At 29.6% G+C, this 17,854-nt stretch overlaps 1 protein-coding gene across 1 annotated transcript; it reads left to right on the top strand.

Moving 5' to 3' along the window:
- Nucleotides 1-3,292: 3,292 nt before the first annotated feature.
- Nucleotides 3,293-6,209, top strand: LOC103974961 (galactoside 2-alpha-L-fucosyltransferase-like). The gene is made up of 2 exons (XM_065178780.1): nt 3,293-3,494; nt 4,744-6,209. The coding sequence occupies exons 1-2, from the start codon at nt 3,293-3,295 to the stop codon at nt 6,207-6,209; spliced, it is 1,668 nt and encodes a 555-aa protein (XP_065034852.1).
- The last annotated feature ends 11,645 nt before the right edge of the window (nt 6,210-17,854 follow it).

Raw genomic sequence — 17,854 nt, 5'->3', positions numbered from 1 at the left:
TAATATTATCTAAACTTTAAAAAATATTACCATTAATGATGTTTTAGAAAGGTATTAATGGTAATTTAACTAATATAAAAAAATTCCTATTTTAATGCATTATAATCAGAAAAGGAAATTCTTATTTCTTTTCTTTTGCTACAACTCAAACAAATCTTGTTGATTAAAAAAGTATTTATAATTAATTAATATTATCTGAATTTTTCAAAATATTACCTTTAATGACATTTTAGAAAATTATTAATATCAATTAAACTTATATAAAAAAATAATCATAGTTTTATTACATTATAATCAAAATAGGAAACTCTTATTTCTTTTGTTTTGCTACTATCCAAACAAATCGTGTTAATTAATATATATATATATATATATATATATATATATATAATTAATATTATCTTATTTTTTATAATATTACCTTTAATGACATTTTAGAAAGGTATTAATGTCGATTTAGATTATATAAAAAAAAATAATCCTAGCATTAATGCATTATAATCAGAAAAGGAAACTCTTATTTCTTTCCTTTTATTACTACCCAAACAAATCTTATTGATCAAAAAAATTATTTATAATTAATTAATATTATCTGTATTTTTTAAAATATTACCTTAAATGATATTTTCGAAATATATTAATGTCAATTTAACTTATACCCAAAAAATATAATCATAGTTTTAATGCATTGTAATCAGAAAAGGAAACAATGATTTTTTTTATTTTGCTATTACCCAAACAAATCGTGTTGATTAAATAAGTATTTATAATTAATTAATATTATCTGAATTTTCTGAAATATTACCTTTAATAACATTTTAGAAAGGTATTAATGTCCATTTAACTTATATATAAAAAAAATCTTAGTTTTAATGTATTATAATCATAAAATGAAACTCTTATTTCTTTCATTTTGTTGCTACCCAAACAAATCGTGTTGATTAAAAAAATACTTATAATTAATTAATATTATCTTAATTTTTCATAATATTGCCTTCAATGACATTTTGGAAAGGTATTAATGTCAATTTAACTTATATAAAAAATAATATTAGTTTTAATACATTATAATCAGAAAAGGAAACTCTTATTTCTTTTCTTTTGCTACTATCCAAACAAATCGTGTTGATTAAAAAAATATTTATAATTAATTAATATTTTCTAAATTTTCTAAAATATTACTTTTAATATTTTAGAAAGGTATTAATGTCAATTTAACTTATACAAAAAAAAATTCCTAGTTTTAATGCATTATAATTAGAAAAGGAAACTCTTATTTCTTTCCTTTTGCTACCATCCAAACAAATTATATTGATTAAAAAAGTATTTTATAATTAATTAATATTATCTGAATTTTCTAAAATATTACCTTAAATGACATTTTAGAAAGGTATTAATACCAATTAAACTTATAAAACAATAATCCTAGTTTTAATGCATTATAATAAGAAAAGGAAACTCTCATTTCTTTCCTTTAGCTACTATCCAAACAACTCGTGTTGATTAAAAAAATATTAATAATTAATTAATATTATCTGAATTTTCTAAAATATTATATTTAATAACATTTTAGAAATGTATTAATGGAAATTAAACTTATGAAAAAATAATCTTAGTTTTCATGTATTATAATCAGAAAAAGAAATTCTTATTTCTTTCCTTTTGCTACTACCCAAACAAATCATGTTGATTAAAAAAAAATTTATAATTAATAAATTTTATCTGAATTTTTTAAAATATTACTTTTAATGACATTTTAGAAAGATATTAATGTTAATAAAAATTATAACAAAAAAAAATCTTAGTTTTAATGCATTATAATTAGAAAAAAAACTCTTATTTTTTACCATTTGATACTACCCAAACAAATTGTGTTAATTAAAAAATATTTATAATTAATCAATATTATCTGAACTTTCCAAAATATTACCTTCAATAACATTTTAGAAATGTATTAATTTCAATTATTCTTATACCCAAAATAATAATTCTAGTTATAATGCATTAAAATCAGAAAAGAAAACTCATACTTCTTTCGCTACTACTCAAACGAATCGTGTCAATTAAAAAAGTATTTATAATTAATCAATATTATCTAAAATTTTTGAAATATTGTTTTCAATGACATTTTTGAAATATAGTTTTAATACATTATAATCAGATCGTATCAAAAAAATATATTTATAATTAATTAATATTATCTAAACTTTCTAAAATATTTCCTTCAATGACATTTTATAAAGGTTTTAGTGTCAATTAAATTTATACCAAAAAAATTAATCATAATTTCAATGTATTATAATCAGAAAAGGAAACTATTGTTTCTTTCTTTTTGTTATTACCCTAACAAATCATGTCAATTAAAAATTAAATTAAATTTTCATACAAAAGAAATATTTTTGCTATTCTTTTCCTTAAGAGTAATTAACAAAACAAGAAAGTACACAACTAAGAGAAAAATCTCATAAGATCTTTCTGATTTGATTTGATTTGTGTGTAGTTTCTGTTTTTACAAAATATTTTAGAAGATCTTTTCATACAAAATATTTTTGATTTGTGTAGCTTCTTTTTTTGTACTTTCTTTTTTTGTACTTTCTTTTTTATTTCGAGGAAGAAACTCACCGCCCTTCACTCCAACTAATTACTATTGAGGACGATATTGTTCCCATCGTTACCACATGCACTATAACGTAAATCTCATACTCTTCTCAGTCTATATATTTTCACCTCCCCTCAAAGCTTTCCAAATTTCGAGGGATCCAAACTTGCTATCCAAATCCCACGGTGTTCATATATCTCTATTTCTCAACCGTCTCTGCTACTGTTATTTCACTCTTTTTACTTCAATGATGGCCATCCTCCCTAATGTCGGCGGACATCTCTAGTGAGTGACTGCTAAATCACTATCTCCCCTCTCTCTCTCTCTCTCTCTCTCTACTTTAGGATTAGGTCTCTCACCGTAAGTGTTGACCTTTTCATATAATCCTTGCAAGATTTATATAGTTGACTCATTCGATGTGCGAGTGATTGGAACACCCATTGAACCGTTTGCTAGGCTTCTTTAAGTGCTTTCTTCGATTATGGTGGACTACTAATAAAGAGATTCTATGGATCTGAGCAGACACAGGTTGACGACTAGAGCAGCAAAGCCCGGATCTGTCTCGGGCCTCGTCGAACCACATTCTCTTGACCTTACAACCTCATATTTTAAAAGCGAGATCGTATCAAACCGAGGTTGAGACATAGGCACACCGTTACAAGAAACTTAGAGGAGGATCTTGGCTACCTAAAAATGGAGGTGAGACGCAGCAAGAGCTTGGACATGTCTGGAAATAATATGGAAGAGCAGCCGAAGAGGCACAGCTCCCGTATTCTGAAGCCATGGGTGCTCCTACTCACCTGCTTTGTCTCGGTGCTGTTGGTGTTCCTCGTCGGAACCCATAGGGCGCCATCCTGGGAACTGCTGCGGCCGGTTGGTGCAGTCGCTGGAATAGGTAACTCTCTATCACCGTGTTCTCAACACTAAGCATTCGTTCACTTCTTCTTCTTCTTCAGAGATAAAATTTAGGATCAAATACACTTAGGAACAGATAAATTTATCCTTTTTATCATATCTCAAACAAGTTAGTTTTTGGAGTAGGAATCTGCAAGACAAGCATTTTTAATTGTTTGACGAGGCCTGCTATCTTGAGAATATGTCCTCATATGGCATCCCTTGTTATTAACGTTTTGTCTTTGTTGATTCCACTAATATTAGGATCTTTTAGCTTAGCTATCCCAATGCTCCCTTTTAACTTTTGATAGGCTCTATGAACCGTATGTAAATTCAAGTGTATTTTTATGTAGGATTTGGAAAGAAAGAAATATAGTTCATATTTATTTTTTTGTTCTGATTTGAGGTTAGTGGAAGAAAAAGATATATGGACTAAGTAATGGTGAAAAGTAACATTAAAATCGAATTTCCTTTTTCAAAGTCTTGATATTAGAAAAGAAAAAACTACAAGAAAAAAACAAGAATATAATGTTATATATATATATATATATATATATATATATATATATATATATATATATATATATAATTACATCCTGTAAATCAGAGAGGGATATCAGTCGGTTTTTTTCTTTTTAAGGAACAATATATTTGTGTTTATATTTTAAAATATAGACTCAAATCTCTCTGAAATTTTTCGATGGAATATTTGGTCCAGTCATGTAAAAATCTTCTATTGAACATAAAATTAGTCTTCTTCTTTTTGTTCTGTTGTATTTTTTCTGTTTGGACAATCATAATAATGAATAATTGTTGTCAAATCATACAAGATGCTGCCATTTGATCGATTTGTCCTTTCGGAGCATTAAAGATTTTATCAGTGCTCCCTCCCATAAGGGGGTCAATGGCTCATAGCCGAGGTGCACAGCTCGAGAGCGGAGTTTACTCGACTGAGGTGTAAACCTCAGGCCCCCATTATAGCACCAATCTGATAAGAGATTATTTAGTGCGGCCAGTAAGCTCGCGAGAAATTATTCGCCTTGGGCGATGGGTGTATCCGTACAATTTTATCTTTTCGGAGCATTGAAACTTCAAAAAAAATACCTCTAAGGGTAAGGGTGATCCGTTCACATACTTCTCAACCGATGTAGAACTAAACGAGCTTATCACTATCTTAAATATTTTTTCTTGCAGTTAATCGTTATAGCTAAACTCGAGTCACTTGTGCATTTCTTGGAACATCTATCTAGGTCGGAAAAATAGCTCGTCCGAGGCACCCAATGACAGACTCCTTGGCGGCCTCTTGTCTCCTGAATTCGATGACAAGTCCTGCCTCAGTCGATACCAGTCTATGCTCTACCGCAAGGCATCACCGCACGCTCCTTCGCCTCATCTCGTCCGAAAGCTACGAGAATACGAAGCTCTCCACAAGAAATGCGCTCCCAACACCGATCTCTACCGCAAGTCCATAGAGCAGTTGAAGTCCGGCCGCGGCGACGGCCCCATGGAGTGCAACTACGTGGTTTGGATCCCGCACAATGGCCTCGGCAACAGGGTGCTCACCATCGTCTCCTCCTTCCTCTACGCTCTCCTCAACAACAAGGTTCTGCTGGTCCACATCCCCAGCGACTTCACCGACCTTCTCTGCGAGCCCTTTCCGGGGACTTCGTGGGCTCTGCCTTCCGACTTCCCCGTCCACAACTTCCTCGATTTCGACACAGGGACTCCTCAGAGCTACGGCAACATGCTCCGCGATAAGGTCATCGACGACGAGATGCTCTCAGGTTCTTCCAATGCTACGTTGCCGGCTTACGTCTACCTCCACCTGCCCTGGTACTACGACCAATGGGATAAGCTGTTCTTCTGCGGCGACGCGCAGCGGATGCTTCGGAGGATCCCTTGGCTGCTGCTGAAATCAGACCACTACTTCGTGCCGTCCCTGTTTCTGCTGCAGGAGTACGAGGAGGAGTTGCGGCAGCTTTTCCCGGAGAGAGCGACCACGTTCCACCACCTCGTTCGGTATCTTGTGCACCCGACCAACGCCGTGTGGGACTACGTCACCAAGTATTACCGTGCTCATCTTGCTGCGGCTGATGAGACGTTGGGCATCCAGATCCGAGTCTTCGACAACTTCCCCGTTCCGTTCGAGTCGATGCTGCGTCAGGTCATTAACTGCTCGCTCAGTGAAGGCATTCTGCCTGCGGTGAACTTTCAGGAGTGGGCGGGACCAGCTTCGAAGACCGACACGAAGGTGAAGGCCGTCCTGGTCGCTAGCTTGTTTTCCGGATACGCCGAGAGGATCCGAGACATGTACGCCAAGCATCCCACGACGACCGGCGAGGTGGTCAGGGTGCACCAGCCGAGCCACGAGGAGCAGCAGCACACGGAACAACGAGGCCACAACATCAAGGCGTTGGCAGAGGTGGAGCTTCTGAGCTTCAGCGACGCCCTGATCACCAGCGCGTGGTCGACGTTCGGGTACGTGGCGCAGGGTCTCGGTGGCTTGCAGCCGTGGATCCTGCTCCGGCACACGCAGTCGGACCTCCCATGCCGCCAGGCTATGTCGTCGGAGCCATGCTATCTCATGCCTCCCCCTTTCCCTTTCCCTTCCTCCCATTGCTCCAAGGATCATGGCGACGCTGGCGAAGCCGCTGCGGCCGCGCAGTATGTGAGGCAGTGCGAAGATGAACTCGGAGGCATCAAGGTTTTCGACTAGCTTTTGCCGTGGAGGGTGGTAAGTTTGTGCTAAAATGACATACATACCCCTCAAAAGCTACCGTATTTTCAGAACGATCGATTTAACTTGAGGCACACGAATCACATAGCAGTTTAAACGGATATAGGCGTCAAGGTTGTTAAAATTAATAGCCACAAACAAATATTTGAGATTCCAGACGTAATTATTTAATATTATCAGATTTTTTCAAAATATTACACATTTTAGAAAGGTATTCATGTCAATTTAACTTATAACAAAACAAAAATCCTAGTTTTAATACATTATAATAAGAAAAAGAAGCTCTTATTTCATTCCTTTTGTTACTATCCTAACAAATTGTATTGATTAAAAGTATATTTATAATTAATTAATATTATTTGAACTTTCTAAAATATTACCTTCAATGATGTTTTAGAAAGGTATTAATATCAATTAAACGTATACTAAAAAAAAAAATCATAGTTGTAATGCATTATAATTAGAAAAGAAAACTCTTATTTCTTTCCTCTTGCTACTACACAAACAAATCGTGTCAAATTTAAAAGTATTTATAACTAATTAATATTATCTGAACTTTCTAAAATATTATCTTTAAAAATAGTTTAGAAATGTATTAATATCAATTTAACTTATAATAAAAAAATAATCCTAGTTTTAATGTATTAAAATCAGAAAAGGAAACAATTATTTCTTTCCTTTTTCTACTACCTAAACAAATCATATTGATTAAAAAAGTATTTATAATTAATTAAGATTATCTGAATATTTTAAAATATTACATTCAATGATATTTTAGAAAGGTATTCATGTCAATTTAACTTATAACAAAAAAAATAATCCTAGTTTCAATGCATTATAATCAGAAAAAAAAAACTCTTATTTCATTCCTTTTGCTATTACACTAACTAATTGTATTGATTATAAAATATTTATAATTAATTAATATTATCTAAACTTTCCAAAATATTACCTTAAATGAAGTTTTAGAAAGGTATTAATGTCAATTAAACGTATACTAAAAAAATTAATCCTATTTTTAATGCATTATAATCAGAAAAAGAAACTATTATTTCTTTCTTTTTGCTATCAATATTATATGAACTTTCCGAAATATTACCTTTAATGATATTTTAGAAAAGTATTAATGTCAATTAAACATATACAAAAAATAATAATTCTATTTTTAATGCATTATAATCAAAAAAGGAAACTCTTATTTCTTTCATTTTACTACTACCCAAACTAATTTTGTTAATTAAAAAACTATTTATAATTAATTAATATTATCTAAAAATTTCATAATATTACCTTCAATGACATTTTAGATAGGTATTAATGTCGATTTAAATTATACAAAAAAATATTATTTTTAATATATTATAATCAGAAAATGAAACTCTTATTTCTTTCCTTTTGTTATTACCTAAACAAATCGTGTTGATTAAAAAATATTTATAATTAATAAATTTTATCTAAAGTTTCTAAAATATTATCTTTAGTGACATTTTAGAAAGATATTCATGTCAATTTAACTTATAACAAAAAAATTATAATCCTTATTTTAATGCATTATAATTAGAAAAGCAAACTCTTATTCATTTCCTTTTGTTATTACCCTAACAAATTGTGTAAACTAAAAAAGTATTTATCATTAATTAATATTATCTAAAATTTTAATAATATTACGTTTAATGACATTTTAGAAAGGTATTAATGTCAATTTAACTTATATAAAAATAATAATCCAAGTTTTAATGCATTATAATCAGAAAATGAAACTTTAATTTCTTTTCTTTTGCTACTACTCAAACAAATTGTATTGATTAAAAAAATATTTATAATTAATTAATATTATATGAACTTTCCAAAATATTGTTTTCAATAATATTTTCGAAAGGTATTAATGTCAATTAAACGTATACAAAAAAAAAACCTAGTTTTAATATATTATAAGTAGAAAAAAAAACTCTTATTTCTTTCCTTTTACTACTACCTAAACAAATTATGTTAATTAATAAGTATTTATAATTAATCAATATTATATGAACTTTCTAAATTATTACCTTCAATAATATTTTAGAAAGGTATTAATGTCAATTAAACTTATACAAAAAGAAAAATTCTAGTTTTAATGCATTCTAATCAGAAAAGGAAACTTTTATTTCATTCATTTTGCTACTACCTAAACAAATTATGTTAATTAAAAAAATATTTATAATTAATTAATATTATCTAAATGTTTCGTAATATTGCATTCAATAACATTTTAGAAAAGTATTAATATCAATTGAATTTATACCAAAAAAAAAATCCAAGTTTTAATACATTATAATCAGAAAAGAAAACTCTTATTTCTTTCCTTTTCTATTACCCAAACAAATTATGTCAATTAAAAAATTAATAATAATTAATTAATATTATCTGAACTTTTCAAAATATTATCTTTAATGATATTTTAGAAAGGTATTAATGTCAATTTAACTTATAACAAAAAAAAAAATCCTAGATTTAATGTATTAAAATAAGAAAAAAACTCTTATTTCTTTCCTTTTGCTATTACCCAAACAAATCATGTTGATTAAAAAAATATTTATAATTAATTAAGATTATCTGAATTTTTTAAAATGTTGCCTTCAGTGACATTTTAGAAAGGTATTAATGTCAATTTAACTTATAACAAAAAAAATAATCCTAGTTTTAATGCATTATAATAAAAAAAACTCTTATTTCATTCCTTTTGCTACTACCCGAACAAATTATATTGATTAAAAAATATTTTAATTAATATTATCTAAACTTTTCAAAATATTACCTTAAATGACATTTTAGAAAGGTATTAATGTCAATTAAACGTGTATAAAAAAATTAATCCTAGTTTTAATACATTATAATCAGAGAAGGAAATAATCAATATTATATGAACTTTTCGAAACAATATCTTCAATGACATTTTAGAAAGATATTAATATCAATTAAACTTATACAAAAAATAATAATTCTATTTTTAGTGCATTATAATCAGAAAAGGAAACTCTTATTTCTTTCCTTTTGCTACTACCAAAACTAATTTTATTAATTAAAAATTATTTATAATTAATTAATATTATCTAAAATTTTCCTAATATTGCCTTCAATGACATTTTAGAAAGATAATAATGTCAATTTAAATTATACCCAAAAAAATAATCCTAGTTTTAATAAATTATAATCAGAAAAGGAAAGTTTTGTTTCTTTTATTTTGCTACTACCCTAACAAATTATGTTAATTAAAAAAATATTGATCATTAATTAATATTTTATGAATTTTTTATAATATTGCATTCAATGACATTTTAGAAAGGTATTAATGTCAATTTAACTTATATAAAAAAAATAATCAAAGTTTTAATGTATTATAATCAGAAAAGGAAACTCTTACTTTTTTTTTTTTGCTACTATCCAAACAAATTGTGTTGATTAAAAAAATATTTATAATTAATTAATAGTATCTGAACTTTCCAAAATATTACCTTCAATAATGTTTTGGAAAGGTATTAATATCAATTAAACATATACAAAAAAAATTAATCCTAGTTTTAATGTATTATAATCAGAAAAAGATACTCTTATTTATTTCCGTTTGCTACTACTCAAATAAATTGTGTTAAAGAAAAAAGTGTTTATAATTAATCAATATTATATGAACTTTCTGAAATATTATGATCAATGATATTTTAGAAAGGTATTAATGTCAATTAAACTTATAAAAAAATAAATAATTCTAGTTTTAATGAATTATAATCAGAAAAGAAAACTCTTATTTATTTCCTTTTGCTACTACCCAAACTAATTGTGTCAATTAAAAAAATATTTATAATTAATTAATATTATCTAAATTTTTTATAATATTACCTTAAATGACATTTTAAAAAGGTATTAATGTCAACTTAAATTATACCAAAAAATAATAATCCTAGTTTTAATACATTAAAATCAGAAAAGGAAACTCTTATTTTTTTCCTTTTGCTATTACCCAAACAAATCATATTTATTAAAAAAGTATTTATAATTAATTAATATTATCTGAATTTTTTAAAATATTACTTTCAATGACATTTTAGAAAGATATTCATGTCAATTTAACTTATAACAAAAAAAAATAATCCTAGTTTTAATGCATTATAATTAGAAAAAGAAACTCTTATTTCTTTCCTTTTGCTACTACCTAAACAAATTATATTAATTAAAAAAGTATTTATCATTAATTAATATTATCTGAAGTTTTCATCATATTATGTTTAATGACATTTTAAAAAGGTATTAAGGTCAATTTAACTTATATAAAAAAATAATCAAAGTTTTAATGCATTATAATAGAAAAAGGAAACTCTTATTTATTTTCTTTTGCTGTTACTCAAACAAATCTTGTTAATTAAAAAGTATTTATAATTAATTCACATTATCTGAATTTTTCATAATATTACCTTAAATGATATTTTAGAAAGGTATTAATGTCAATTTAATATATACAAAAAATAATCCTAGTTTTAATACATTATAATCAGAAAAGGAAACTTTTATTTCTTTCCTTTTGCTACTATCCAAACAAATCACGTTGATTAAAAAAATATTTATAGTTAATTAATATTCTCTGATTTTTTCAAAATATTTGTTTTAATGACATTTTAGAAAGATATTAATATCAATTTAACTTATACCAAAAAATAACAATCCTAGTTTTAATGCATTATAATTAGAAAAAGAAACTCTTATTTCTTTTCTTTTGCTACTACCCAAACAAATCATGTTGATTAAAAAAATATTTATAATTAATTAATATTATCTGATTATTCAAAATATTACCTTCAATAACATTTTAGAAAGGTATTAATGCCAATTAAACTTATACCAAAGAAAAATAATTCTTGTTTTAATGCATTATAATAAAAAAAGGAAACTCTTATTTCTTTCTTTTTGCTACTACCCAAACAAATCATGTTGATTTAAAAATATTTATAATTAATTAATATTATCTAAATTTGATAAAATATTACCTTTAATGATATTTTAGAAAAGTATTAATGCCAATTAAACTTATTAAACAAATTTAGTTTTAATGCATTATAATTAGAAAAAAACTTTTATTTCTTTCCTTTTACTACTACCCAAACTAATTTTGATTACGGTGCACCAATTGAGCCACCAAGAGGAGGAGTATACGGAACAACGAGGCCACAACATCAAGGCGTCGGCAGAGGTCAAGCTTATGAGCTTCAGTGACACCCTAATCACTCGTCGGCCTGCAGCCATGGATTCTGCTCCGGCACATGCAGTCGGACCTCCCATGCCGCCAGGCTATGTCGTTGGAGCCATGCTATCTCATGCCTCACCCTTTCCCTTTCCCTTCCTCCCATTGCTCCAAGGATCATGGTGACGTCAACGAACCCACTACAGCCAAGTAGTTTGTGAGGCAGTGTGAAGATGAACTTGGAGCCATTAAGGTTTTCGACTAGCTTTTGTCGTGGAGGGTGGTAAGTTTGTGCTAAAATTACACACATACCCCTCAAAAGCTAACGTATTTACCCTCCAAGTTTGAGGGTATTTGATAATTTCCCCTGTATCTCAAGAACAACATTTCATTGGCTGAGTAATGTTAGCATAGTGATGTCAAAACTTTAAATGATATTAACGTTAGGAAAAGAGTCGGCACTAAGAGGAGGGGTGAATTAGTGCAGCGGTAAAAATTACGTCAGTTCAAAACTTCATGGCGATTAAATCCGTTTCCGACGAAAAATCGTTTCGTAAAGGTATTAACTTTGAAAGTGTACAGAAGAGCGTAGTAGATATAAAGTAAGTAAAGTGGTTTGCAGTAAAGTAAATTACATAAGAGAAACGCAAACCAGATTTTTATAGTGGTTCGGTCGTCGTGACCTATATCTACTTCGTCGATTCCTTTTCTATCGAGGCCACCGGCATCCACTATCGGTCTTCTTTCAATGGGCGAAGACCAACTACCCTTTTATACCCCTCTTCTCCTTTTCACAGGTTTAGGAGACAATCTTTTATAACCCTCTTTTCCAAGGTATCCCTCTCACACCTCCCTTGGAACTATTTCTAAGCTTTGGGAGGAGGAAACTTAACTTTCTAAGGTTTACAACTTTAGAATCATAGGATTTTGCTCAATATTTCTTGCTTATCCATGTAGGAATAGTTGGGGTATTTATAGGCCCCAAATGGATTCAAATTTAGAGCCCAAAATTTAAACCCTCAAAATTTTAGGGCACGGGTGATACCACTACCAAGACAATCTTGGAGACTGAGTCTGGGTGGTACCATCGCCCAGACTGGTGGTACCACCGCCTGACACAATCTCGGAGATTGTGCCATGACGGTTTCACCTGTATGGTCACTGTTTGGGCCTTTCTCTTGGCCCAACACAATCCAAACTTGGCCCAACTGTCCCCTAATTGGGTTGGCCCAATTCTAATCCCTATTATGTGTTAACTATGAATTTTAAGATATTTACTAACCTAAACAAAGTTCGTAAGTCTAGGTTTCTTCCGGCGATCTTCCGGCTATCCGATGATCTCTCGGTAATGTTCCAACGGACTCCCGGCAAGCTCCTAGACTTCATAATGATTTTCTTGGAGAGTTCTGATGAGCTTCTTTAGTAAGCTCCGGGACTTCTCGGTCAATTCTGACAGAACTTCCGACGAACGTCCAAACTTCTGATGAACTTTCGAACTCCTAACGAAATTACGTTCTTGACTCCGGAACTTCATTTTGCTTTATGCCTTGCTATTGTAGTTAATCCTGCACATGTAAAAACACATTTCGATCTAGACAATTATTACTAAGCATGAATCATATTATCTAGTATGTCATTGGTTCATCGACGCTTCATCCAATTCTTTGACGCATCATCCTATTGCCCAATCGGCCAGTTGACCTCCGCAACTTCGATATCCTTGGCGTAATTTCCGCTCTTCTTAGCCCGATGCCCGAATCCATGGCCTGAAGCCTTCTGTCGATAAGTCATCCGATCCTCTGGCGAGACGTCCAATCTTTTGAAATGTTCCACCGGCCTAACATGATTCTTTCTGCTTTAATTGTCTCATCCTGATCGAAGTATCTTGCGTCACTCAAAACACAAATTAATTCATAAACACTTATCAATTGGTTTCATTATCAAAATATGAGATTCAACAATCTCCCCATTTTTGATGATGACAACTAATCGATGACGGAGTTTAAACAAACTCCCGAAGTTTAAACAAACTCCCCCTATCAAGATGCTATATTGATAGAGACTCTTGGATTCAAAAATCCAAACAATATGTTATTATAAACTTATGCATAACATCATACTTCTCCCCCTTTGTCATCAACATAAAGGAGAAGTGCAACTAGCAAGTGTTTTTAGATATCCAAGTTCAAATTATGGTATAATAATTCTCAAGTTTTATCATCATTGTGAGTTAGCAAAAATTTTGAGTTTTACATCATGTAAGTTAGCGTCTATATGTTCAAGAAGGCAACTTTTTCTTCTTGAAATATGCAAGTTAGCAATCTTTGCTTTTCTTTTGAAATGAGCAAACTAACATGTTTTTGCATTTTCTTGACTTGTGCAAGCTAACAAGTTTGCCTCTTTTCATGATGTGCATGCTAGATATTTTTTCTCCTCCTTTGTTATTGGCAAAAAGAGAGGAATAACAAAATAATGGTATAATTCATCTATTTTCAAATTATGGCAAAAAATAAAGTATCATTCTTATTTCAATATGTCATAATTAAGATAAACCTTGAATTTAAATTTAATTCAAGTCAATGCAATTTTAATCATGATTCTCATGATATTCAATACATCAAATACATCATCATAATAAAATCATAAGTATTGCATGCATCATTTTTGAATAAGCTAGCAACTTTGCTTCCTAGAAAGTTTTTCTCCTTGCAATTTATGAACTAGCAAATTTTATACATGAAAGTTAGCAAAATTTTTTACATCTTTTGGGATGAGCAAGCTTTTTATTTCTTCTTGAAGTATGCAAGCTAGCAAAATTTCTCCCCTTTGTTATTGTCCAAAAAAAAGGGAAGAAAATAGTTTTATAATTATTTTTTCCTTTATAATAATTTTTAATTCATGACAAAGGTAAATATCAAAGATGAAAAATCAAGTCATGAATGTCAAAACAATTTTTTTATCATGAATATTTCATCATTGCATACATCAATATCATAAGTTAAAGTATTGCATGCATAATACCAAATCACCATTCATAATTACATCAATATTCTAGTCATTATTTCAATCATCAAAAAATCTAAGTCATGAATGCCAAAATCATAGTATTGCATGCATTCATATCATCACATGAAGAATATCAAGAAGAACTTGGTGATAAGATATACTTCATAAATACAATGAATTTTACAAAGCCAAAAAATCATCTCATGAAGGATGAGATGATGTGAATACTAAAAGATATGATTCATTTTGACAAATATCCTCTTAAATATTCAAAGAGAAATCTTAGGAGATAAATGATATTCAAATAAAATTTTAAGTCGTGAATTTTGAAAAAGAAATTTAAATAAAAATTGAAGTCTTGAATTTTGAAAAAGATATTCTCTTTAGTAAATCACAAAAGGAAACATAGGAGAAAAAGATTTCAATTCATGCAAAAGAAATCTTATAATTCATATAGAAAATATCAAGTAATTCCAATAAACCAAGATCATGATTTTGATAAAACTCATTCAAATTCAAATCATTAAAATCATCAAAATCTTAACATTTCTTTCAAAAGATTCAAAATGGCATAAATAATTTTATTGATTTCTTAGTAAAAAATCAATAAGGTAGGGATTGAGAATTTTCAAGAAAAATTCTTTCCACTTTTTGTTTCAATTTATTAATTAATTTCATACATAGATGTTCTTTTCTTTTATGCCAAATCCATGCATCACTCATTAACACCGAAAAAAAACTTTCAAAAGATCGCAAAAATTATCATGCATAAGTTCGAAATATAAACTCGTTAAGTATGATTTCAAATCATCATTATATTTTCATTAAGACATCAAGCATGGTTTCATTGATCATAATATTGAATGATTTTTAAAGATATCTAAACTTCTTTAGTTTCAATTTATGTGATTGGATTTATATTAGTATGCCCAAATATTTGTTCTTTTGTCAAAACCATCCATCAACGTTTGTAGTGCTTGCTCTATAGTTTTATCTTCTTCTTTTTTTGTAATCCTTTGTTCATGAACTTGAAGGGAACCATAAGTTCTTCTAAAGATATTTTTTTCAAATCTTTAGATTCTTCAATCACAATAGTAATAAAATCAAATTTTGGATCTAGAGATCTTAATATTTTTTCTATTACTCTATGATCATTTATTTGTTCATCATTTCGTCTCATTTGATGAATAATAGAAATGGTTTTTGAGAAGTAATCATAAATAGTTTCAGAAGTACCTTGTTGTAATTTTTCAAACTCGGCTCGTAAAACTTGTAGACGAAGTTTTTTTACCTTATTAATTCCACCGAATGCTTTTTGAAACATTTCCCAAGCCTCCTTCGAAGTATTTGATAGAGCGATGATCTCGAACATTATATTATCAAGCCCTTGGTAGATAGTGAACAAAGTCTTTTTCTCCTTCTTTCTTTCTTTGAGTTGTTTTCTTCCTTCTACATTCATTGCTCCTTTTTCTGCTAGACTTGGTTCAACAAATCTATTTTCTACAAACTCTCATACATCTTGGGAGCCTAGAAGAACCTTCATTTGGATACACCATATGTCATAATTTTTTTTTGTAAATCTGGGAATCTAGAGTTGGATGGTACTTGAGGAAGAGGTCATAGCTTAACCTATGCTCTAATACCAAATGTTGATCTTGATAGGAAGAATGGATAGAGTTATCAAACAGAGGAAGAGTAGGACAAGCTTCAATCTTCTATATTTCTCTCAAGAAAACTCCTTACAAATTCAGAAATTCTATCTATTTCATGACCCAACATATGGGGTTTATATAGTCCCCATAGATACATTACATTAATTGTATTCAAGATGAATCATTCTTTTTCAAGAAACCCTTTCAAGAACCAATAACCAATTTGACTTATCCTTCCATAGACTTTTAATCTATTTTTTCTTCTTGATGTAATGAACCTTCCTCTTGATGAAATGAACATTTCATTTGATAAAATGAACCTCTTTATGACACTTGAATAAGTTTAATTCTAACATTCTCCCCCCTTAAACTTGTTCCATCTAGCATGCCAAGTTTCTTTCGAAGTTGTTGAATATATACCTCTTTTTAAGAACTCTATTAAGAAATACTGATTTGACATCTATTTGTAAAATTTTTCATTTCATTTGAGCTGTTAGAGAGATAAGTAATCTTACTATCTCTAGTCAAGTAATTGGTGCAAATACTTCTTCATAGTCAATCACATATTATTGTTTGTATCCTTTTGTAACTAATCGGGCTTTGTATTTCTCTGCCTCTCCTTTTGCATTTCTTTTTGTTTTGAAGATCCACTTAACATCGATAGCTTGGTGGTCTTCTAGAAGTGTAGTAAGCTTCCATGTATTATTTTTGTTAATGACATGAATCTCTTCATTCATAGCTTGTCGCCATTTTTCATCTCTATAAGATTCTTCGAAAGTTAATGGATCATATCATGCAAAAAGGTAAAATAAAGAAGGTTCATCATTGTTAGTATCAATCCTTCGAGTCACATCATATAGCTCCTGAATTTGTCTTGTTCTTCTTATAATTGGACTTCTTGAATCATGTGACCTAGCTGATCTATGTGATGATTCTGGCAAAGCCACTTCGGTGCTTGCTTGTATTATATCATCTTCTTCTGAAGCTATAGCTTTCTTATGCTGCTCATCACTTTTCCATTTCCAAATCTGTTGTTCATCAAACTTAACATCTCTTGACATCACAACTTTATTTGTAATAGGATTGTAGAGTTTGTAACCATTGGAATTCTCTGGATAACCTAGCAAAATGCATTTCTGACTTTTATCTTTCAATTTTGTTCTCTTTTCTTCTGGTATCTTGGCAAATGCAATACTTTCAAAAATTCTCAAATGATCAACTCTTGGTTTTTGTAAGCTTCATGCTTCTTCTGGTGTAACATTACTAATTCACTTTGTCGGAAACCTGTTAAGCAAATAAACTGCACAAGCAACAGCATCTCCCTAAAATTCTTTAGGAATTTTTCTTTCCTTTAACATGCATCGGACTATATTAAGGATAGTTCTATTTTTTCTTTTTAAGACACCATTTTATTGAGGTGTGTATGACATGGTGAATTGATGTAGAATTTTATTATTTCTACAAAAACTTTCAAATTCATTTGATATATATTCACCGCTCCTATCTGTTCTTAAACATTTAATCTTACAAAAACTTTATTTTTCAACCAAATCCTTAAACTCTTTAAATTTACTTAAAATTTCTTTTTTTTTCTTTTAACATGTAAACCCAAGTTTTGCCACTATGATCATCAGCGAAGGTAAGAAAATATATGCTTCCTCCAAGTGATACTGAATTGATAGGGCCACAAACATCTGAGTGCACCAGATTAAGTCGATGTTATGCACTTTTTGTTCTTCTCACTTTAAAAGGCTTTC

The sequence above is a fragment of the Musa acuminata genome, unplaced genomic scaffold (assembly GCF_036884655.1).
Source record: "Musa acuminata AAA Group cultivar baxijiao unplaced genomic scaffold, Cavendish_Baxijiao_AAA HiC_scaffold_1137, whole genome shotgun sequence".
Lineage (NCBI taxonomy): Eukaryota > Viridiplantae > Streptophyta > Magnoliopsida > Zingiberales > Musaceae > Musa > Musa acuminata.
The sequence above is the reverse complement of the archived record's forward strand: the minus strand, read 5'-3'. Positions and strand labels throughout refer to the sequence as shown.

Bases quoted from the DNA above. Each gene is read 5' to 3' on its own strand.
- LOC103974961 (XM_065178780.1), top strand. From the start codon at position 3,293: ATGGAGGTGAGACGCAGCAAGAGCTTGGACATGTCTGGAAATAATATG. The intron at 3,495-4,743 runs GTAACTCTCTAT...ACATCTATCTAG, and splicing joins TGGTGCAGTCGCTGGAATAG to GTCGGAAAAATAGCTCGTCC.